At 48.2% G+C, this 24,970-nt stretch overlaps 1 protein-coding gene across 3 annotated transcripts in view; it reads left to right on the top strand.

Annotated features, from left to right (window-relative positions):
* Positions 1–24,970, top strand: part of JADE1 (jade family PHD finger 1) — a 353,837-nt gene that overhangs the window by 132,175 nt on the left and 196,692 nt on the right. For all 3 annotated transcript variants that reach the window (XM_082270299.1, XM_082270301.1, XM_082270300.1), the window contains exon 4: positions 10,262–10,419. In XM_082270299.1, the coding sequence (XP_082126425.1) occupies positions 10,262–10,419 (158 nt within the window). The remainder of the gene's footprint in view (positions 1–10,261; positions 10,420–24,970) is intronic.

Genomic DNA, 24,970 nt, shown 5'->3' on the forward strand with positions numbered 1-24,970 from the left:
ATAGGTGGTTGGCTCTGGTTCTGGGGCTGTTGTGACAGCGGGGACTGTCGGCGCCCTTGGCCAGGGTGTTTCTTCCTTCGCCCTGGTGCATGCTTCATCCAGGTGGTGCGACACCTGCTATTACCGGTGCGACCTCCGTTACCACCTTGGGACCTTGGTGATGTCGGTTCTTCAGACCCCTCCTTTTGCCAATTTTCAGGGGATACCCCTGCTCATTTTGTCCCTAAAGGTGGCTTTTTTCTTTGTGGCTATTGCTGCTGCGTGCAGGGTGTCGGTAATGACGGCGTTGTCCTGTCGTTCTTCCTATCTGATGGTGCATAGGGATACAGGATACTTCGTCCGGGACCGTCCTTCCTTCCGAAGGTGGTTTCCGTTTTTTACTTTGCATGAGGTCGTCTTATTTGCCTCCTTATGTCCTCAGCCTACACATCCGAAAGACTTGCATACATGCTTTGGTTGTGGTTTGGGCATTTTGGGGGTACCTGGCAACTATTGACTTTTTTTCTCAAGTCAGATTCCTTTTTTGTGCTCACGGATGGCCCTGGGAAGGGTTGCCTGCGTCTGCTGCTACTGTTTCCAGATGGGTCAGGCAGACGGTGGTACAGGATGGTTCAATGAGGGTCAGGTTCCTCCTTACCCCGTAAAGGCGCTTTCTGCTCGGGCGCTTAATTCCTTCTGGGGTTTTTTTACCGTCCGGCTTCTGTGCTTCAGGTTGGCGAGGCGACTACCTGGTCGTCTGGTCGCGCCTTTCCTAAGTTTTATAAAGTTGATGTGCTGGCATCTGCGGATGCCTCTTTTTGCCGCAAAGTTGCGGGCTGCTGTTTAAGGGGGCCCTTAGTCTCCCTTGAGGGTTTCTGTTTCTCAGATGGGTCTTGATGAGGCCTGTTTTACCTGGTGGGCTATGTTTAGCCTTATGGATTTGTTTCTGCTGTCCCACCCCTCATTTATGACACTGCTTTGGGACGTCCCTACTGATATTAATCAAGAGGTCTGCGTCTGTCAATGAGCGACAGAGAAAACTGGATTAAAATCCTTTTCTCTTAAGCTCATTGACAGACGCAGTACCCGTCCCTCTGTTTTTTTGAGTTGGGTTGGTATGATTTCTCTGACACTGCTTTGTTACAGAACTGGTATCCTATAGCAGGAAGTGAAAGGGTATACCCTCTGGGACTGGTAGACTTTTTTTTCTGCCTAGTGTCCTACTCCTGTAGGGGGCAGTATAACCCTACTGATATTAATCAAGAAGTCTGCGTCTGTCAATGAGCTTAAGAGAAAAGGATTTTCTCTGTCGCTCATTGACAGACACAGTCCTCTTGATTAATATCAAATCGGGTTATACTGCCCTCTACAGGAGTAGGACACTAGGCAGAAGGAAAACGTTCTGGCCCCACATCTTAGGGGCAGTCCCAGAGGGTATATCCTCTCTCTCCCTGCTACAGGATGTCAGTTTTTTTTCTGTCTAGTTAGGAGTAAGGACCTAAGTTCCTTGCTGGGATCTTTGGTCCTGGCAAGATTTTTTAGAAAAACTTTTTTTTAGGCAGCTTTTTTTCTCCAGTTGTTCCTGTGAGATCTTCAAGCAAGTATGCTGAAACTGGGCGACGGGCTGAATGTTGAGATCCAGTGGTCACCCCAGTCAGCCTACGAGCGCGTGCAGGCCCTAGCTCCGCGCTGGGTCGGCCGCGACATAGTCCCACTGGACGGGGACTGACCCTGCGAGTTAAACGTCTCGCCTGGACGCCGACGACCAGTTGGAAACTGAGTCGCGGCGTCCGTATTGGTCGACAGCCCCCCCACCTCGGTGGAGAGGGGTTCTGCCAGGAGTGGCGCCCGCCGGTTCCGGTATGGTGAGTAAGATGTTCCCCCTCTCCCCCTGACGGGTTTGTTGGTGGACGCGGGCCCCTCCCTGGGATGGTCGGACGCTCATGATCCTGGGTCTCCCCTCTATCCTTTAACAGGTGTCACAGATCCCCCTCTTGAGGGTGATTTAGTGAATAAGGCTTGGTTTGGGAGCTGACTATCGGAGTCACTGTATGAGGGGCACTGTAAAGGGACTATAACTGAAGTCAGTGGCTGGCATTACTGTTATGATGGCCATGTATGAGGGTCCTACCTGATACATAAGGTTGCAATACAGGCCGATGCCTGTGCCTGGACTACCGCCATCCGCAGGCCGCCGTCCTCCCGCAGGCCATACACCTCCCGCAGGCCGATCACTACCTTCCGCAGGCCGCTGCCATCTTTCCGCAGGCCGCTGCCATCTTTCCGCAGGCCGCTGCCATCTTTCCGCAGGCCGCTGCCATATTTCCGCAGGCCGCTGCCATCTTTCCACAGGCCGCTGCCATCTTTCCACAGGCCGCTGCCATCTTTCCACAGGCCGCTGCCATCTTTCCACAGGCCGCTGCCATCTTTCCACAGGCCGCTGCCATCTTTCCACAGGCCGCTGCCATCTTTCCACAGGCCGCTGCCATCTTTCCACAGGCCGCTGCCATCTTTCCACAGGCCGCTGCCATCTTTCCACAGGCCGCTGCCATCTTTCCACAGGCCGCTGCCATCTTTCCACAGGCCGCTGCCATCTTTCCACAGGCCGCTGCCATCTTTCCACAGGCCGCCGCCATCTTTCCCGCAGGCCGCCGCCATTTTCCCGCAGGTCGCGCGGGGCCGCCTCGAGGAGTAGTATGGGAGGCGCCGGAAGGTGTGTAAAGGGGCGGAGCCACCTCCTTTACCCGGGAAAACGAGCCAAAGACTTCCTGTCTGTAACAGACAGTGCTGGGAGCAGGTTGATAGAAACTTCTGTCAAGTGTCTTGAATAATCATGGACCCCTGCCACACATGTATCCCCACCTGATCCCCTCGAGGTGGCCGCAGGACCCTCCAGTGCCCCACTTATGATTGATGCATTATCAGCAGTTTTGGAGTCTTTGGTATCCCGGGTGGAGGTGGCCTGTCAGGGACGGGGGTCAAGAGTTGCTGGCCGTCAACTGGCTGGGACTGATGGTGGCCTCCTTAGAGGCAGTACCATTCGCCCAGTCTCATACCCGAATTCTCTAAGAGGAGTTTCTTCTCAAATGGAATCGAAATCCCGATTCCCTGGACAATCGGATCCGGTTAAGCGAGCGGACCAGGGAGTCTCTGGTCTGGTGGCTTCGGTCTCCGATGCTCAGCCAGGGGAAGTCATTTCTTCTGATAAACTCCAGGTTACCGATAAATGTGTTGGAACTGAGAGCGATCAGACTTTGTCTGATTTTACTGGACCGAGCAGCTCCAGGGCAGCCCTGTTCGGATCCAATCGGACAATGCCACGGTCGTGGCTTATGTCAATCACCAAGGGGCATCAAGAGTGCCCTGGCGGCCATAGAAGTGGCCAGCATTCTTCATTGGGCGAAACAGTTTGTTCCAGCTCTCTCCGCGGTATTCATTCCGGGGGTGGAAAATTGGCAGGCAGATTATCTCAGCCGTCAGATTCTGGATCAAGAGGAATAGTCTCTTCATCCAGAGGTATTTCACCAGCTGTGCCTTCATTGGGGCACCCCGGATGTGGATCTGTTGGCATCTCGGCTCAACAGGAAGGTGCGGAGGTTTGTAGCTCGCGCCCGCGATCCTCTAGCGGATGCAGCAGACGCGCTGATCACCCCGTGGTGGCAGTATCAGCTACTGTATGCCTTCCATCCTCTCAAGTTACTGCCGAAACTTCTTCGCAGGATAGAGGTGGAGGGAATTCCAGTTATCCTGGTAACTCCGGACTGACCTCGTCGAGCCTGGTACGCCGACTTGGTGAGGCTGGTCGCGGACGCTCCTTGGAGACTTCATCTCAAGGAGGATCTGCTGTCTCAGGGACCGATCTTCCATCTTGCTTTACAATCGCTGGCTTTAACGGCCTGGCCATTGAGACCCAGGTGCTGAAGGACAAGGGATTGTCAACTTCAGTTATTCCTACTCTAATTAAAGCAAGGAAAGCGACTTCCAGAAAGGTCTATCATCGCACATGGAAGTCTTATATTGCGTGGTGTGAACCCCTTGGATTTCCTCCACGTTCTTATTCGGTGACCAGAATCTTGGCCTTTCTGCAACAGGGGGTTGAGCAGAAACTGTCCTTGAGCACTATCAAGGGTCAGGTTTCAGCGTTAGCAATCTTCTTTCAGAAACCTTTGGCTACTTATTCCTTGGTGCGGAATTTCATCCAGGGGGTGCGACACCTGGCTCCGCCAGTGCGCGCACCCTTACCGCCCTGGGATCTTAATTTTAGTGTTGTCGGTTCTTCAGAAACCTCCCTTTGAAGATATTGGGGAGATTCCCTTGCTTACGTTATCCCAGAAGGTGGCCTTCTTGGTGGCTATCACTTCTGCACGCAGGGTGTCAGAACTGGCCGCATTATCTTTTCATTCCCCATATCTGGTGGTTCATAGGGATAAGGTGGTTCTTCGTCCGAATCCATCCTTCCTTCCTAAAGTAGTTTCAGAGTTTCATCTGAATGAAGACATTGTATTACCTTCCCTGTGTCCTAAGCCCAGTCATCCTCGGGAGTTTGCGTTATATTTCTTGGATGTGGTTCGGGCAATCAGGGTATACCTGAAAACTACGGACTCGTTTCGTGAAACGGATTCACTTTTTGTGATCACGGATGGCCCCAAAAAGGGGTTGCCTGCATCTGCCGCATCTATCTCCAAATGGATCAGACAGACGGTGGTACAGGCTTATTCTATTAAGGGTCGGAATCCTCCGTTCCCTGTTAAGGCGCACTCCACTCGGGCGCTTAGTGCTTCCTGGGCCTTCCGCCATCAGATGTCAGTGGTCCAGGTTTGCAAGGCGGCTACCTGGTCGTCGGTTCATACCTTTACAAAATTTTATAAAGTTGATGTGATGGCATCGGCGGATGCCTCTTTTGGCTGCCCCTAAGGTGTGGCCAGAACGTTTTCCTTCTGCCTAGTGTCCTACTCCTGTAGAGGGCACTATAACCCGATTTGATATTAATCAAGAGGACTGCGTCTGTCAATGAGCTTAAGAGAAAAGGATTTTACAGTAAGATTTTACAAAAATCCATTTTTTTCTAGGGCCATCAGAGGTACCTCCGCTTTGCTATCGTGGAAGAGCACTATCAGTTTGTGGCGTTACCTTTTGGTCTCGCTTCGGCTCCAAGGGTTTTTGCCTAAGTGTTGGCGCCTGTTCTGGGCCTGTTGCAGGCACAAGGCATTTCAGTCCTGGGATATCTGGACGATCTCCTGTTAAGATCGAGTGCCAGCCAGTCTGTTGCGCAATCTGTCAACCACGGTACAGACGCTTCAGGAGTTCGGTTGGACCATCAATGTTCAGAAGTCGACCTTGTCTCCTTCGGTTCGTCTCCCATATTTGGGAATGGTTCTGGACTCTGCTCAAGCAAAGGTGTTTCTGCCGGAGGACAAGCTCCGGACCCTGCAGAACGAGATCAGGTCCCTCAGGGACAACGAATCCTCGTCGCTCAGGACCTGTATGCGGTCCCTGGGATTGATGGTGTCGGCCTTCGGGGCGATACCGTTTGCACAGTTTCACACGCAGTTTCTCCAAGCAGAGATCCTGGCCGGGTGGGACAGACTATCTCAGTCCTTGGACCTGAGAGTGTCTCTGTGTTGCCAAACCAGAAGGGATCTTCTGTGGTGGCTTCAGTCTCCGACTGTGTCGGAAGGGAAATCCTTCCGGCCGTTACTATGGACGGTGATTACCACGGATGCCAGCCTGTCGGGGTAGGGTGGCGTCCTGGGCAATCTGTCTGCCCAGGGCACTCGTCTTCAGGGTCGCCCTGTGCGGGTGCAGACGGATGGTCCCTGCACCCGGAGGTTTTACACATGCTGTGTGCGAAGTGGGGATCCCCGGATGTGGATCTGTTAGCGTCTCGGCTAAACAACAAAGTGGAAAGGTTCGTGGCAAGAACACGCGATCCTCTGGCAGACGCCTCGGATGCGCTGGTGGTGCCTTGGCATCAGTATCATCTGATATATGCCTTTCCTCCGATTCAGTTGTTGTCCAGGTTCCTTCGTAGGTTGGCCCCGGGACACACTGTGGTGATTCTGGTGGCGCCGGACTGGCCACGCCGGTCTTGGTACGCGGACATCGTTCACCTAGCCGTGGAGCCTCCTTGGCGGCTCCCACTGCGGAAAGTCTCAGGGACCGATCTTCCATCCTGCTTGGCTTGCGTCGCTGGCTTTAACGGCATGACTGTTGAAAGCCGGGTCTTGAGAGACAGGGGTCTCTTCTCAGAGGTTATGCCTACTTTAATCAAAGCTAGAAAAGCCTTGTCTGGTACATGGAAAGCTTATTTTGCCTGGTGTGAGTCCAGGGGCTTTTCGCCTCGTTCTTGGTGGCGAGAGTGTTGGCTTTCCTCCAATCCAATCTGGTGTGGACCAGCATCTTGCGTTGGCCACGATTCAGGGCCAGGTATCTGCTCTGGCTGTCCTTTTTTCAACACCCTGTGGCGTCTCCACACTTGTATAAAGTACTCGAAACCCATACTTGAGTAAAAGTACAAGTGCTCGATCAAAAAGTGACTTGAGTAGAAGTGGAAGTGCTCTATCAAAAAGTGACTTGAGTAGAAGTACTAAAGTATTCAACATTTTTTGTACTTAAGTATTGCAAGTAGTTTTTTTTTTTAAATTTTGCTACTCAAGTACTGAAAGTAAAAGTACAAGTACTGTGTTATGTAGTTTTTAAAGAAAAGTCAAAAGTTTGAACATCATATTGTTTTTTTATTTCAAATGATTAACCTAAAGGACAATCACAATTCCTTTGGCTGTACACATGACATTATACACATATTTTTTTGAACTTCATGAAACCTGCCATCTACTGTTCTGGCAGTGGTAATTTTTATAATTGTAACAAGTAACTATGCAGCACAAAAAAAAATATCGGAGTAGAAGTATTGGAATCATCGAAAAAATGTAGTGAAGTAAAAGGGGAAGTAGGAGAAAAAAATTCTACTCCAGGAAAGTACAGATACCGCCTTTCGTTACTTAAGTACAGTAGTGAAGTAGTTCTACTTAGTTACTATACATCTCTGGGCGTCTCATTCTTTGATTCGCACCTTCATTCAAGGTGTGCGTCACTTCGCCCCTCCCCGGAGGGCGCCTTTACCTCCATGGGACTTGAACTTGGTTCTGTCCATGCTACAGCATACTCCCTTTGAAAACATCAGGGAGATATCGTTACCTCTGCTGTCTGTAAAAGGTTCGCTTTTCTCGTGGCGATCACTTCGGCTCGCAGAGTGTCAGAGTTGGCGGCGTTGTCTTGCCGCTCTCCTTACCTAGAGGTTCACAAGGTTAAGGTGGTCTTGCGACCTGATCCGTCCTTCCTTCCTAAGGTGGTTTCGGTTTTTCACCTTAATGAGGACATTGTTTTTGCCTTCGCTCTGTGCGAAGCCTAAGCATCCTAAGGAGGTTGCTTTGCACTCCTTAGATGTTGTCAGGGCAATCAGGGTTTACCTGTCGTCCACTGAATCCTTTTGTAAATTGGATTCTCTTTGTCCTTCCTGGAGGACTTCGGAAGGGTAAGGCTGCGTCTGCGGCGACCATTGCCAAATGGATCAGACATACAATTGTTCAGACCTATGCTTTGAACGAACGGGTTCCGCCCTTCCCTTTAAAGGCGCACTCTACCAGGTCGGTGAGTACGTCCTGGGCCTTCCGGCATCAGGCTTCGGTGGCCCAGGTGTGCAGGACTGCGACTTGGTCGTCCGTGCACACCTTCTCGAAATTCTAAAAATTGATGTTCTGGCATCAGCTGATGCCTCCTTTGGCCGCAAAGTTCTCTGTGCGGCAGTGTCATAGGGGACCCTGTTTTTTGTGGGTCCCTGGCTGTTGGGGTTGTTTATCCCCTCTGGTTATTTGCTTTTCTGGGTTGTTGCTCCTTTTGAGCCTCTGTTGTTGCCCAGAAGGTTCTCTTACGGTTCGTGTAAGGTTCTTTTCTCTTATGTGGGTACTACGTGCCTTTTTCTATGGTTGCATCTCCCACCCCTCATGTCTACACTGCTTTGGGACATCCCATTGGTTAAGACTGTATGAGTGGGCGGCGACTGTCGGAGGACGTAAGAGAAAACTGAATTTTTGTAAAATCTTACCGTAAAATTCCTTTCTCTGAGTCCTCCGACAGTCGCCGCCCCGCCCCTCTATTGGGGTTCTTGTACACTTAACTGCTTGCTACCAAACTGAGTTGGGATATCTTACTGCAGGGAGGCATTGACCAGTGGGACAGCCCCCATGGGTGTGTCTATGTTAATGCTTTTGCTTTTAACAAGTCTTATGCCTAGCTACTCCTGCGGAGAGGAAGTCAATACCCATTGGTGAAGACTGTATGAGTGGGCGGCGACTGTCGGAGGACTCAGAGAAAGGAATTTTACGGTAAGATTTTACAAAAATTCAGTTTTTTTTTTCCAGCAGAAAAAACGGTCAACACTGCTAACTTTCCTAAACGCTACGACTAGCGTTCAAGGAACTGCAAAAAACGCTAATAAGGGTAATTCTCCTAAACGCTACTAACAAAAGTGCTATTACCATTGTTTATCCAGCATTTTTTCCAGCATTTTTTTTTTAGCTTAAAAAAAAAAAAAAAAAAAAAAACTGTGAATGGAGCCTAAACGCTCAGCTTAAAATATGCCTCTAAACGTCCTAATATGTATGGTCGCATAGGATAACATTTAGCTGCTTCTACAGGCAAAATGCATAACGCCCGTAGAAGTAGCGCTTTTTAAGTCCAGTGTCCATGGACCCTAAGGGCTCTTTCACACGGTCCGCCTCCGTAGGCGGATCCGTGTTGCTCAGCGGGGATCGATCCGCGATCCCCGCTGAGCCGGCGGATGACAGCTCCGTCTCTGCTTGCAGAGCGGAGAGGGAGGTGTCTCAGCCCCCGCTGCCCTCTATGGGGGATCGGATGAGAGCGGACCTCTTGTCCGCTCTCATCAGATCCGATCCGATTACTGAACGGATGGAAAAATAGGGTTTCCATCCGTCCAGATTTCACGCACAGGATCGGATGCGGATGGCAGCGGGTGTCAGCGGAGATGTCTCCGCTGACATCCGCTGCCCCATAGAGCTGCATGGAGGATCCGATCAGATCCGCCTAAAAAACTGACAGGCGGATCTGATTGGATCGCCCGTGTGAAAGAGCCCTAATGGACACTTTGAAATCTGAATTTTAGTAGATTGACTCTATATTCACTTAAGTATTCAGTGTTTGGTTGATGCTAAAGCGTTAAATCGCCTAAAAGTTTACTATATCTGTATGGGACTCTATTGGTAAGAGTGATGATCCTAATTACCTGCGTTTACAGTTGTGCTGTCAGTTAAGCGAAATTCAGACTCCCCCTGCTGGATTTTATTTGCTTTATTTTATGGAGCATGCAACAGAAGATGCTGAAACCTGCAGCAGTGGGCAGAAACATCCAAAACGCCACCTATAATTATCCACCTTTGGCAACCTTCAAGTTAAAGATTTCAATATACTTACCCTAAAACACATGTTTTTTCTAGCCAGTCTTGTGATGTCACATACCCTTCCCCTTTTGTTTAGTGGTGTGCAGGCCTTACTGTGAAATAAACAGAGCTCATGTAGTAATATTTGAGCTCTATTCTATCCAGAAGTACACTAGGCTGCGCAATGACACAACCCCAGGAGGTATATCAACACCTGGGGTTAAATGATGCTGATAATCCTTGAACCTGGAAGTGCACAGAAGGTATAGTAGCTTCTGTGCAGGACAGTGTCTAAGGTGAGTATTGTAGCAAAAGCAACATTTTGTGACGGGTTTCGCAATGTGGGAAGTAATTTTAAAGTTTTCTTTATGAAATCAGACTCTGAATTTATTTGGGAGGCTAACCCTTTATTAAATCTTGGTTTCAAATTGAGAATAAAATGAAATAAAACATCCAGAACGCGGTAATGCTTAGAATACTTGGTGATCTAGCCATAAAGAACAACAGTCTAGTGGATATCATTCACCCAGAACAGTTTTATTAAGGAAGTATAAAACCCTTTTTATTTTTATTTTTTATTTTTTTATATATGTATATATATTTTTCTACTTCAGTAATTTTTTAATTTTTTTGCTTTACATTTATTTCTTAGTGTTTCCCTGTAATTCATATCCATGTGGCTGATAGTCCTTTTAATCCCAGGCAGCTGTTATTTGGCTCAGTGGATTAGGCCTTTACAGTTAATGTTCACTCTGATAATTATGTTGGTCCTGCCAGAAGTGAAATGTAATGTATTAAAATGTTAATTACGCAACACTATCATGCAGGTGTTTCGAACAGACCTGATCACTGCCATGAAGCTGCACGACTCCTACCAGCTAAATCCAGAGGACTATTATGTACTGGTGGATCCATGGCGGCAGGAATGGGAGAAAGGTGTGCAAGTCCCTGTGAACCCAGAGTTAGTCCTGGAGCCAGTTGCCAGGTAAGAATATAGAGTGAGAACTCTTAACACAAAGCAGCAGCAGATTATGCACACAGGAAATCACAAAATGATCCATCTGTTTATTTTGCATGATGAAGCATGAGCCCATAAACCATATTTGCTCATTGAACCTGTTTAAATGCTGGCTGTAGCCTGCTATCATTTTCTGATGTGCTATAGCTGATTTATTGTTGGATAATTTAAATTATTTCTGGTGACGAGATTGCGCCATAGATGTAAGGCAGCAGGACATACTAAGTGTTACCAGCAGGGTTTTGTTTATTGGAAATAAGATCTCATATTTAAGCCCCTAAAGCAGGCACAGATAACAAATGAAACACTTTACCACATTACACAGGAAAACTTCATAAGGAGCAGCATTAGTACTGCTTTTGCTAATTGTAACATTTCAGAGAATTGTATAGTTCTGAAAATACTGATTAGCAGATTCGTAGCATTAAATTATTGGATCTTACAAGTTTTAATAGAGCTGCTGTAGCCATGTTTGAGCTTATGCAAGAATCTGAATATACAGTCTTAAAGTGATTGTAAAGTCTTGTGTTTTTTTTTTTTTTTTTTTTAACAAACATGTTATACTTACCTGCTCTGCGTAGTTGGTTTTTGCACTGAGCAGCCCAGATCCTCCTCTTTTCGGGTCCTTCTTTGGCTCTTCTAGCCCCTCCCTCCAGTTGAGTGCCCCCCACAGCAAGCAGCTTGCTATGGGGCACCTGAGCTGAGTCACAGCTGCCTGTATCCTTCAGACATGGAGCCACGACCCGGACCTGTCCCCCCGTCGCTTTCCTGATTGGCTGAATTATTTTGATTGACAGCAGTGGGAGCCAATTGCACCACGCTGCTGTCTCAGCCGTGAGGGGAGTCTCAGGCAGCTTAGAGACTCCTGTAACATTGCTGGATAAAGACAGGCTCAGGTAAGTATTAGGGGGCCTGAGGGGGCTGCTGCACACAGGTTTTTTTTAATGCATGGAATGCATTAGGATAAAAAAAACTCCTTCCTTTACAATCCCTTTAAATTATCATAGATATGCAGGCTTAACTATGAAAGATTTATATTTGCCCCTTCTTTAATCTGACTGAGGATAACTCTTGACCCTGGGAGTTAAAGGTGAGAGGTCATCTAAATGAGGACAATTTTTGATCTTTCAGCTGCCTGTACTTACACCTATGACACACAGATTGATTGTGTGTAATAGTATCACATATGGCTGCAACTAACAATTGTTTTCATAATCGTTTCGTTGAGCGATTTATTGTTTCAATTAATCGGATAATGACCTTAAAAAAGGTGTAGTGTATAATTTAGTTCTGGGCTTGACAAACCCCAGGCACCAGGTTGCATTGGCGACTAGAGCTAGCGGCCTGGCGCCTAGGTTACACTGCAGCAGGTGTCTTGTCGCCAGACATCCCAAGTCTCCTGCGAGGTGAAAGAATCTTCCGCATGCGGGCCGTGGCTCCCTGACATCTACAAGTGCCGCGCCCACATGTGGGAGAGTCCCGCACCTTGCAGGAGACTTGGGATGTCTGGCGACAGAACAGTGTCTGTCAGCTGTGGCAAGAACGGAGCTGATGCTTTCTGTATATTCCGGCTCCGTCCTGTCACAGGCAGAGTGATATCAAATGCACTCTGCCTGTGAGAGGAGAGATACAGGAAGGATTGGCTCTGCATGCTTCCTCCAGCGCTGCTCCTCTCACTCTCTGCCAGCAATACCAGCCGGTAGTAACTACCAAAAGTGCCAGCCAGTAGTACCCGCCAGCAGTACGTCACATGTGCTAGGGTCGCAACTACCCCCCAGCTCAGAATTGTAAATATCCCTGCATGTGCAGTGTTTCTGACTCCTACCACCATGGCCACTTCAAATCACTGAAGTGGTTTGTGTTTTCCTTTAAAATCTCTTAGAAGATGTAAACCAAGTACACACGGGTTGAATGCCGGGCAACATCAGCCAGTTCATTAAAAACAGGCCGCCATTGGGCCCGTGTGTATGGCAGCCAGTCCAACAGAAGCCGGCCATTCAGCATGCGCGAAAACTGGCTCCTTACTTTTTTTTAGCTGGCCCCTAGATTTCAAGCAAATCGGTCAAGCCCTGATTTAGTTAATAAAAGTGAGTGTGGAGGTAAGTGGCGCTGCCAAAGGTTAAATGAAAGAAGATGGGTAGGGGATCCACATATGATTGAACTCTGGGGTCAATAAATAAGTGCAAATAATGCAAACTAAGGTGCCGTTAGTGGTCTAAAACCAATATTAGTGTACACACGATAAAACCATAAGTGCATTGTACTAGTGATCATAAGTTAGGTAAATATGTGTTTGTAATAAATGTTGTTAATTTACATAAAATATACAGGTAAAATTGGACAATAAATATAGTGTTTCAATTGCTCAATTCGGCACCTGTTCAAGGTGATTCTAAATAATCATATAAAGTGCATATAACCAAAACAGTGGTGTTCCAATAAAGTGCAAAATAGCGCTCAGACAGCATATAAATAAGTGCATAAATTGAATGACCTCAGGAAAATCAAAGTTCATAAAAAGTCAGCAGCAATAAATGTAAATATTAGCACATTTGAGTCCATACACCAAACAACTTCTAATCCAGATAGGGTGAGGAAAAAGTGGATCCCGGGTGATCTGTTAAGGTGGGGGTGCTCAATAAAGGAATAGGTGCTCCCCTCCTTTTGATCCCGCACTCACCAGAGGGCGATGCCCCTACAGGGGTAACCAGCGTGTTTTATCTCTCCTGGGGGTCCCACCAATAGTCGACCAGATATCCACTTAATCCCAAATAGATCCTTTATAATCTCTCCACCATTAGGGGTAATGTGCAGATAATCCTCAATAGTTTACCGATTCAGTGGTATGAGGGAACAACATCCAGGAAATGTAAAGAAGAAGGAAACTCCAATAGTGAAGTATTGTGTATAATCTTTCCACTTTATACAAATGTGAGTACCATGTATTCTTTTAAGTAATGAAGAAAACATGCTCCTGATGACCTTAACAGATCACCCGGGATCCACTTTTCTCTGTCGCTCATTGACAGACATAGTCCTCTTTGATTCATATCAATTGGGTTATGCTGCCCTCTACAGGAGTAGGACTAGGCAGAAAGAAAACGTTCTGGCTCCACCTTAGGGGCAGTCCCAGAGGGTATATCCCCTCTCTCTCTGCTACAGGATGTCAGTTTTTTTCTCTCTAGTCAGGAGTAAGGACCTAAGTTCCTTGCTGGGATCTTTTGGTCCTGGCAAGATTTTTTTAGAAATTTTTTTTTCCTTTTTTAGGTAGCTTTTGTCTCCAGTTTTCCTGTGAGATCTTCAAGCAAATCACGCTGGATCTGGGCGACGGGCTGGATGTTGAGATCCAGTGGTCACCCCAGCCGGCCTACGAGCGCACGCAGGCCATAGCTCCGCGCTGGGTCGGCCGCGACACATTCAAGTAAGTATGCGGGACCGGGCGACGGGCTGGATGTTGAGATCCAGTGGTCACTCCGGCTCAGCCTACGAGCGCATGCAGACCATAGCTCCGCGCTGGGTCGGCCGCGACATAGTCCCATTGAACGGGGACTGACCCTGCGAGTTAAACGTCTCGCTTGGACGCCAGGAACCAGCAGAGTCACGGCGTCCGTATTGGTCGACAGCCCCCCACCTCGGTGGAGAGGGTACTGTGAAGAGAGGGTGGCCGTCAGTTCCGGTATGGTGAGTAAATGTTCCCCCTTCCCCCCCTGTGGGGTTTTTGGGATACGGGCCCCTCTGTGTATGGTCGGATCCTTTTCTGACATTAAGGTTCCCCCTTTAGCCTATGACAAATTCACATATCCCCTGTGATAGTGTGATCTGGTTTGGGAGCTGACACTCCAGCAGGCTTGGTTTGGGAGCTAACACTCTAAGCAAACCTTGGTTTAGGAGCTGACACTCTAGCAACCTTGGCTTAGGAGCTGACACTCCAGCAGGCTTGGTTTAGGAGCTGACACTTCAGCTGGCTTGGTTTGGGAGCTAACACTCTAAAAGCAACCTTGGTTTGGGAGCTAACACTTCAGCAGCCTTGGTTTCTCTAGCAGATTGATCGAAGGAAGCCTGGTTCGATTTACCATAGTAAACATATAAGCATCCAGAGCAAAGGAGGTTATAGCCTACCTTAGACTGTAGCTATCGCCATGCTCCCGCAGGCCGACAGGCCGCCATCAACCGTTCCAGAGCCGTTCACAGGCCGCTGCACTGGAGGAGCCACGCTAGATCGGCAGTCCGCCGCCATTTTGTTGTAGACCGCATGTCTGCATTGCCTACACAGGCCGCCCGCAGGTCACGCAGGCCGCCATTTTTTTTCGAAGTCTATTGTCTTCTACATGGGGGCGGCCATGTTTGATGTGCCCACCCGACCTCGAGGAGCAGCTGGGAACGCTGGAAGGCGTGCACAGGGGGCGAAGCCACTTCCTTTTACCCGGGAAACCTAGTACAGGACTTCCCAGTCTGCATAGGACAACGCTGACAGCAGTTTGATAAGGAAACTTCTCTGCATCAGGTGGTGAGCCCTTGGGGTCTCTCTCTCTCTCTCTGTGGGGGTCCAAAGCAGGTACGCTGAGGGGCGCTATTGCGCTGGTGGATTACAGATAAAAAAAAAAAGAAAAAGAAGGTATTTTTTATTTTTTCAAATTTTTCACTGGCAAAGTGTCCTGGATTAACATGGACCCTGCCGCACATGTATCTCCACCTGATCCCCTCGAGGTGGCTGCAGGACCCTCCAGTTCCCCACTGACTATTGAGTCATTGTCAGCAGTTTTGGAAACTTTTGTATCCCGGGTGGAAGTGGCTTGTCAGGGACAGGGCGCAAGGAAGCGACCCCCGCCTACCCCCATTTCATCTGAAACTTCAGATTCAGAGTCTGAGCCTATCCCTGCAGTTGCAGGTACCTCATCTGGGGTTTGTGTCTCGGGTACTGTCTCTTCAGACAGTGAGGAGGATGTTTCAGCATCTACCATAGCCCGAGAGGAAGCGTTGGTAAATGCATTAATTGTAGCCGTTCGGGAAACCTTAGGACTACAGGTTACACCATCAGAAGTAGCTGATACTGAGATTCCATTTGGTACTAATAAACGCGCCAAAATGGCAAAGTATTTCCCTTACCCAAGTGTTTCGGTAATGTAATTAAGGAAGAATGGGGTCATCCAAAGTGAGCCCCTACTATTTCCAAACGCATTAATAGGCGTTATCCGTTCGAGGAATCCCTCCTCAAGAAGTGGACAGTACCATCTATGGTGGATTCTCCAATCTCCAGATTGAACAAATCTACGGTTATCCCATTGGAGGATGCTCCGTCCCTTAAGGATCCAGTGGATCATAAGGTGGAAGCCGTGTCTCGCGCCATCTTTTCCCTGATTGGGTCAGCTTTCAGACCAGTAATTGCTATTGGTCTGGTTTCTCAAACTGTAACAGAATGGACCAAGTGGTTACGCCGAGACTTAGAAGGGAGTGATATCCCTCAGGCGGTATCAGATCTGTTAGAACAGATGATACAAGGGTTACAGTTTATCTGCGACGCTGCGCTAGACGCCACTCCATTATTGGGGCGAGCATCAGTCTCAGCAGTGGTTCTCAGGCGTACACTGTGGCTAAAATGTTGGTCGGCAGACCAAGGTTCCAAGAAGGCTTTGGCTAATCTCCCTTTTCAGGGTGAGCGCCTATTTGGGGCCAACTTAGATGAGATTATCAAGGATCTCACTGGAGGCAAGAGCACTTTCTTGCCACAAAGTACTAAGGGTAAAGGACCTCGTCAGAGACGGGGGCCTTCCTTTTCCGCCCATAAGAAGTTTTTTCGCCCCACGGGCGAAAAAGCAAAGCCCTCCAAAACTCCTTTGGGAGGTTTTAAGGGGCGCTGGTCGGGCAAGCAAAAGCCCGGCTCCTCCAGACCTGAAGATAAGACTACTAAAGCCTGAAGGTGCGCCTCCACCCATAGCTGGGGTGGGGGGACGTCTTGGCCGGTTTCCGGATCCATGGCTTTCCAGAATCCCGGACGAGTGGGTTCGCGAAGTCATAAGGTCAGGTTACAAGATCGAGTTTCAATCTCTCCCACCGGTGCGATTCTTCCCTTCCAATATCCGACTATCCCCGGATCGCTTAGAAGCTCTGCGGAGAGCGGTCACGGATTTGCTACAACAAGGAGTGGTAGTCCACGTTCCTTGGACAGAGCGTTTTCAAGGGTTTTATTCAAATCTGTTTACAATACCCAGGAAAGAGGGCAAGGTGCGTCCAATTCTGGACTTAAGAGCACTCAATTTTTTTGTCAAGATACAAAAATTCAGGATGGAGTCCATTCGCACAGTGACAGCCTCCCTGCATCAGGGGGATTTTCTGGCGTCCATAGACATCAAGGATGCCTATCTTCACATTCCCATTTATGCAGGACATCGGCGTTTCCTGCGTTTTTCCGTAGAAGAGAACCATTACCAGTTTGCGGCGTTACCCTTTGGTCTCGCATCGGCTCCTCGGGTCTTCACAAAGGTGTTGGCCCCAATGTTGGCGCTGTTACGTCAACGAGGCATATCGATTCTAGGTTACCTAGACGATCTTCTGCTCCGTGCGGAGTCTCCACAGACCTTGTTACAAAACCTAGAGATCACCATGATCTCTTTGCAAGAGTTCGGGTGGCTGGTGAACCTGCAGAAGTCATCTCTGGTTCCCACCAGGAGGCTCGAATATCTGGGTCTAATTCTAGACACATCCAGGGCAAAAGTGTTTCTTCCTGCGGGGAAACTCCGGAAAATTCAATCAGCAATTTAGTTGTTACTATCCGACAACTGGCCTTCTCTTCGGACTTGCATGAGAGTCCTGGGTTTGATGGTGGCTTCTTTCGAAGCAGTACCATTTGCCCAGTTCCATACCCGAATCCTTCAAGGAGAGATTCTTCTCAAATGGAATCGGAATCCAGAATCTCTGGACAATCGGATCCGATTGAGCGAGTGGACCAGGGAGTCCCTGGTCTGGTGGCTTCGATCTCCGACGCTCAGCCAGGGGAAGTCATTTCTGCCAATATATTGGACGATTGTGACCACGGATGCGAGTCTTTCCGGTTGCGGAGGAATTCTCGGTCGATTATCTGCCCAGGGGCTTTCGTCCCTGGAAGAGTCCAGGTTACCGATTAAATGTATTGGAACTGAGGGCGATCAGACTTTGTCTGATACACTGGACCGAGCAGCTCCAAGGCAGCCCGGTTCGGATCCAGTCGGACAACGCCACAGCTGTGGCTTATGTCAATCACCAAGGGGGCACCAAGAGTGTCCTGGCGGCCAGGGAAGTGGCCCGCATTCTTCGTTGGGCGGAACGGTTTGTTCCAGCTCTCTCCGCGGTGTTTATTCCGGGGGTGGAGAATTGGCAGGCAGATTATCTCAGCCGTCAGACTCTGGATCAAGGGGAATGGTCCCTCCATCCAGAAGTTTTCCACCTATTGTGCCTTCGTTGGGGCACCCCGGATGTGGATCTGTTGGCATCTCGACTCAACAGGAAGGTGCATAGGTTTGTGGCTCGCTCCCGCGATCCTCTAGCAGAAGCCGCAGACGCGCTGGTCGCCCCGTGGGGGCAGTATCAGCTACTGTATGCCTTCCCTCCTCTCAGGTTGCTGCTGAAGCTTCTTCGCAGGATAGAGGTGGAGGGAATTCCAGTTATTCTGGTAGCTCCGGACTGGCCTCGTCGAGCCTGGTACGCCGACTTGGTCAGACTGGTAGCGGACGTCCCGTGGCGACTTCCTCTCAGGGAAGATCTGCTGTCTCAGGGACCAATCTTCCATCCTGCTTTACAATCGCTGGCTTTAACGGCCTGGCTATTGAGACCCAGGTGCTGAAGGACAAGGGGTTGTCAACTTCAGTTATTCCTACTCTAATTAAAGCTAGGAAAGCGACTTCCAGGAAAATTTATCATCGCACATGGAAGTCTTCTATTGCGTGGTGTGAATCTCTTGGGTTTCCTCCACGTTCCTATTCGGTTAACCGAATATTGGCTTTTCTGCAACAAGGAGTTGAGCAGAGACTGGCCTTGAGCACTATCAAGGGTCAGGTTTCAGCATTGGCTATCTTCTTTCAGAAACCTTTGGCTACTCATTCCTTGGTACGGAATTTCATCCAGGGGGTGCGACACCTGGCTCCGCCAGTGCGCGCGCCTTTACCGCCCTGGGATCTTAATCTGGTGTTGTCGGTTCTTCAGAAACCTCCCTTTGAAGATATTGGGGAGATTCCCTTACCTACGTTATCCCAGAAGGTGGCCTTCTTGGTGGCCATCACTTCTGCACGCAGGGTGTCAGAACTGGCCGCATTATCTTGTCGTTCCCCATATTTGGTGGTTCATAGAGATAAGGTGGTTCTACGTCCGAATCCATCCTTCCTACCTAAAGTGGTTTCAGAATTTCATCTGAATGAGGATATTGTATTACCTTCCCTGTGTCCTAAGCTCAGCCATCATCGGGAGTTTGCTTTACACTCCTTGGATGTGGTTCGGGCGATCAGGGTATACTTGAAAACGACGGACTCGTTTCGCAAGACGGATTCACTTTTTGTGATCCCGGATGGCCCCAAAAAGGGGTTGCCTGCATCTGCCGCGACTATTTCCAAATGGATCAGACAGACGGTGGTACAGGCTTATTCAATTAAGGGTCGGGAGCCCCCGTTCCCCGTTAAGGCGCACTCCACTCGGGCGCTTAGTGCGTCATGGGCCTTTCGCCATCAGGCGTCAGTCCTTCAGGTTTGCAAGGCGGCTACTTGGTCGTCAGTGCATACCTTTGCAAAGTTCTATAAAGTTAATGTGATGGCATCGTCAGATGCCTCTTTTGGCCGCAAGGTTTTGCAGGCCGCAATTTGAGGAGACCGGCGGTCTACCTCGAGGGTTTTTTCAGTTGGATTTTTATTTGAGTCTCATCCCTTTGGTCTGATGAGCCTTTGAACTTCTAGTTGGCACCGGTTGGGCCTTCTAGATTGGATTTTGATTTCCGTTAATCCCACCCCTCAATTGTGGCACTGCTTTGGGACGTCCCAATTGATATGAATCAAAGAGGACTACGTCTGTCAATGAGCGACAGAGAAAAATGGATTTTTGTAAGATCTTACCGTAAAATCCTTTTCTCTTAGCTCATTGACAGACGTAGTACCCGCCCCTCTACTTTTGAGTTGGGTTGGGTTAAATTCTCTGACACTGCTTTGTGACATAACTGACATCCTGTAGCAGAGAGAGAGGGGATATACCCTCTGGGACTGCCCCTAAGGTGGAGCCAGAACGTTTTCTTTCTGCCTAGTCCTACTCCTGTAGAGGGCAGCATAACCCAATTGATATGAATCAAAGAGGACTACGTCTGTCAATGAGCTAAGAGAAAAGGATTTTACGGTAAGATCTTACAAAAATCAATTTTTTCCTCACCCTATCTGGATTAGAAGTTGTTTGGTGTATGGACTCAAATGTGCTAATATTTACATTTATTGCTGCTGACTTTTTATGAACTTTTTTTGATTTTCCTGAGGTCATTCAATTTATGCACTTTGCTGTCTGAGCACTATTTTGCACTTTATTGGAACACCACTGTTTTGGTTATATGCACTTTATATGATTATTTAGAATCACCTTGAACAGGTGCCGAATTGAGCAATTGAAACACTATATTTATTGTCCAATTTTACCTGTATATTTTATGTAAATTAATAACATTTATTACAAACACATTTACCTAACTTATGATCATTAGTACAGTACACTTATGGTTTTATCGTGTGTACACTAATATTGGTTTTAGACCACTAACGGCACCTTAGTTTGCATTATTTGCACTCTATTTATTTATTGACCCCAGAGTTCAATCATATGTGGATCCCCTACCCATCTTCTAGCAGATTCCTCTATTCGCATCGATCAATGTGGATGAAGAAATCTCTGCCAAGAAAGAAAGTGTTAAAAAATATATGGTGAAGCATAGGGGAGATCTTCCCTCTGTGTCCACCCCTATGCTTCGCCATATATGCTATATTTTTTTTTTTTTTTTAACTGCGGTAGTGAAATCACCACCTACAGCGCTGCCATCATAGATTTCCATATATGCTGAAAGCAAACGTTGTTGCTGTCAGAATAAATCAGTGCGGCAGCTGAAGGGCATACCTGCAAGGCAAACAATGGTTAACCACAACAATAAACCATTACGTTATAATAGCATAGAATGGTGGTATCTGAAGAGCAAAAAATGGTTAACAATGAAAAACAGTAACCATAAAACATTACAGTAAAACACTATTATAAAGTACGGTAAAAGTAGAATAGGAACAGAAAATTAACTCAATAAAACGACAACTATTTTTGGCTTTATTTTTTTTGTAACCTTTTTTTTTTTTTTCTTTTTACTTTAAAACGTTCCAGATTAGGTTCTTTTAAAATGCGATTGCCATCTAACCTCTTTCGAGACCCTGTGTAAGTGTGCCCTAGGCTGTCCCGTGCTGTACCCTATGCTAATACTCCACTAGTGTGTGGTAGCGACGGAAACAGTCACCGATGCAGAGACCAGGTTGGCTAGGACAGGAGGGACCAAAATAGTGTCACACCTATATCCGCGTTTTCGACAGACACAACATCTTCTTTGGGGTGTCTTTGGGTAGAGGTACTCGGGAGGACATCTGGAAAATGCCTCTCATGCAGCTGGCTCACTGCATCTGGATTGTGAATTTGGGCCACAGCACCTTCTGGATACAGAAAGGCTGTAAATGATCTTTTCCTGGAAATTTAGGAAGGATCCACTTCCTCCTGACGCTTTGTATAGCACATAAGCGTTCAGCAGAGCCAATTGAAATAAGTATACAGACACTTTTTTTGTACCAGCGTCTGGCCTTACGGGCAATTAAGTACGGCGCCATCATCTGGTCTTTGAAGTCCACCCCTCCCATGTTAAGGTTGTATTCGTGGACACAGAGGGTCTTCTCAACAACATCAGTTACTATTTGGACTGTCGTATCTGCGTAAATGGAGGACAGAATGAAAACATTCCGTGTGTCCCTCCACTTCACTGCAAGCAATCTGTTAGACTTCAAGCAGGCTCTCTCCCCCCATCTAAGTCAGGAATCTACAAGCCGTCGGGGGAAACCTCGGCGATTAGGTCACGCGGTGCCACATGGGCCAATTGCAATCTCCGAAATGTGACTAAAAAATGTCCCGCTTGTATAGAAGTTGTCAACGTATAAATGGTACCCGTTTCCGAATAGGGGTGACACCAGGTCCCAAACAACCTTGCCGATGCTCCCAATGTAGTCTGGCCAGTGGGGGGGGGGGGGGGGCTCCACACTGCTATCTTTGCCCTCAAACACAGAAACTACATGTATAGTCTGTGTCCCTGTCAGAGCTTATACATCTTGACCCTGTATCTGGCACGCTTGCTGGGGAGAAACTGTAAGCAAGGAACCCGGAAAATCAGGGACTCAACTTCTTGACTGCAAACTTCTGGATGAAGTGATTTACGAGGGGCTGAATCTTGTGGAGCCAGTTTTATCCGAGGACGAGAGTTTGTCACTGTTCGTTGAAGTGCATGAATCGCAGGATTTGCTCCTATCCATATGATGAATTGGGTCAGTGGACCAATATGACCGCAACTCACTCTTTTTAGTAATGCCCATGACGAGGGATGGGCCCAGAAAGGTTTTAAATTCGGAAACAGTGATATGTTTTCATGCGAATAATCTGGTAAGGGTCAAATTTGAATGTGCAGCGATGAATTATCGGCATATAAATTGCTTTGGTTCACAATAGTTCTGTATAGATCTTCAGTGAAAAACAGCTCATAAAATTCAAGGGAAGTAAAATTGACTGTTTCCACCTGAAAATAGTCAGTAAATGGGGGAAGTATGGATGCTGCAGAAGTGGCGGGCTCCCAAATAGGATTTGCCAGCGCATCAGGAAGGACACTATGGGCTCTACAGCCTGTCTTTGAATTCTTGGTGGCTGCAGAACACTACTTGTGCTAGCCACCGCACCAGCTTAAACTGATCTTATGGGACTCGCCACGTCACCAAGTGTTACTGCAGTGCTGGTTTGACTATGACCAGAATGTACTAGGCCGCTGAGGCTTGCCAGTTCACCAGAAGGTTGAGCGGCATTAGTACCGATACTCTACTGCATACGAGAACCCTGCGATTGCGGCACCTCAGCAACAGAACAACGGACTTTAGGAGGAACCCCTACTCCGTCAGCGCTATCTGTCAGGGTGCCGCTGCTGTCGATAGGTTTGAATACTGAGCCTGATTCTGACAGTAAGGCTTCCCCATAGCAAGGATCAGGCCTGACTCGAACGCTGCGATTTTGTGTGTTGTGTATTGTAAGTGACAGTAATCTGTTGATTACTGCACTTTTGGGATGGGCTTAACGCAGGTGCTGGGCAGGTGTCGTGGGCGATCCTGTTAACGCTGCGTTTTGGGGACACTAAACTATTGGGGACGCTAGTATATTTCTGATTAGATTAAAGATATTGATCCTTTCACACACTATACTAGTAATGAAAGTATGTGTGTGTCACTGGCAATCAAAGGGTTAAATTATATTACTAAATATGCGGCGGGGATCTGACGCTGCCCTAGATTGATGCTAACTAGCGTTAACGCTAACTGATATCACCTGTGACACTAATATAGTGTTCAGAAAAAAAAACTGTACACTATAAAAGTGACAGTGCAATGAAGGGGTTAACTGGGGAGTGATCAGGGGTTAAATCTTTATGGGGGGGAATGTCGGGTACCCTAAACCTATTTGGGACAGAAACTAACGGTCTCTCACACTAACTGAAGTCACAAGTAACCCTATTACAGTAATCTGTAAACAAGCTATATCGTGTGCACTGTGACAGGGAGTGAAAGGGTTAACTGGGTGCGTGATCAAGGGGTTAAATGTGTGCCTACATGTACTGGTATCAGTGTGCTGATTGTGTACTCACCGATAGATGCTCTCTTCTCTTACGCTGGAAACGAAAAGGGCTCCACAAGGGAAGAGAGCATCATTGCCTGTGTCTACAAAACACGTGTACAGGACGGTCTGCCATTGGTAAGGACCGATCACCAACTCATTGGCCTGGACCTGATGAGTGATCGGTTCTGAACCAAATCAGACCATCGCAGGCGCGGAGGGCGCACACTCGCACGCCCCCCTAGCCCCGCGCACGACCGACTTAGGGCTACGTCAGTTCGCGCAGCTGAGCCAGCTTGCTGCAGTAAATCTGCGGTGTGCAGTCGGCAACAGGTTAAGGAAAAAAAAAAAAATAGACTGTTTTGCTGAATTTTCAGACAGAACTGTAATATATTACGTATGATAGACTTCCTTGTCCTAGGCAGGTGGCTTGATAAAAGCTCCCTGTGCCTGTTGTAACTTATGCTAGGCCATACAAAAACAATGTCTTCCTTCAAAAATAAATTTTCATTTTTAACCACTTCCGGACCGCCCACCGCCGATTTACGTCAGTTCTTTGACGTTAAATACCAGGGTTATGGCAGCAGATAGCATGGGGGTATTTCCATCTGGGCGGATGTCCAGACGAGGCACGAACTCCCGGCCGGTGACTGATCCTGGTGGTCAAGATGGCGGCGCTGCGGCCTGCTCGGCGAATCCGAATCAGAAGGAGGCCGCACAGCGCCTATTCGCCAAGCCTCAAGGTAAGGAGCCTGCTCCCCCTCTCTGCCCGGTAAATGTGGGTGATGTGGACATGGCCCTGGGGGACGCAGAGGATGGGAAAGCCCCATTGGTACTGGAGGCCGGGTCTCAGGCCTACCCCGGTGAGGGCGCAATGCCATCACTGAGACCTACCTCACCCCCTCCTGCATTAGACTCTGAACCAACCCTGTGGGATATCCTCTCTGCAGTTACTACGGGCAACACAAATATCGCTAGATTGGCGGGGGAGGTGCAAGGCATGAAACTGGAACTGTCCCTGGTTCGCCAGAACATGCAAAAGTTGCGGGACCGCACTACAGCGTTGGAGGGCCGGGTCAGCACCTTGGAGGATGAATGGCAGCCATTACAGTGAGATGTTCGATTTCTTCATACTATTACCACTGCTAATGCAGCCAGGCTGGAAGAATAATGTGCGGGCGGTGGGGGTCCATGAGAAAGCTGAAGGGAAGCACCCTGTGGCCTTTATTGAAGCATTGCTCCTTAACACCTTTGGAAAAGATGCCTTCTCCCCCATGTTTGCGGTGGAGCGGGCTCACAGAGTCCCCGCCAGGCCCCCTCCACCTGGAGCCCCCCCCTAGACCCTTTCTCTTTAAGTTACTCAATTATAAAGATCGTGATGTTATCCTGAGCAAAGCCAGAACCATCGCTGATCTCTCTGTGGACAACACCAGAGTCTCTTTGTACCCTGACTTTTCTGCAGAAGTGCAACGTAGGCATGCCAAGTTCTTGGATATATAGAAGAGATTGCGCAAGTTGAATGTGCCTTATTTCATGCTCTACCCTGCAAAATTGAAAGTTATTGCTAATGGCTCCACTCATTTCTTTGATAACCCTCCAGCTGCTATGCATTGGCTGGACAGAGAGGAATGTA

The sequence above is a fragment of the Pelophylax lessonae genome (assembly GCF_965119305.1).
Source record: "Pelophylax lessonae genome assembly, chromosome: 1".
Taxonomy (NCBI): domain Eukaryota; kingdom Metazoa; phylum Chordata; class Amphibia; order Anura; family Ranidae; genus Pelophylax; species Pelophylax lessonae.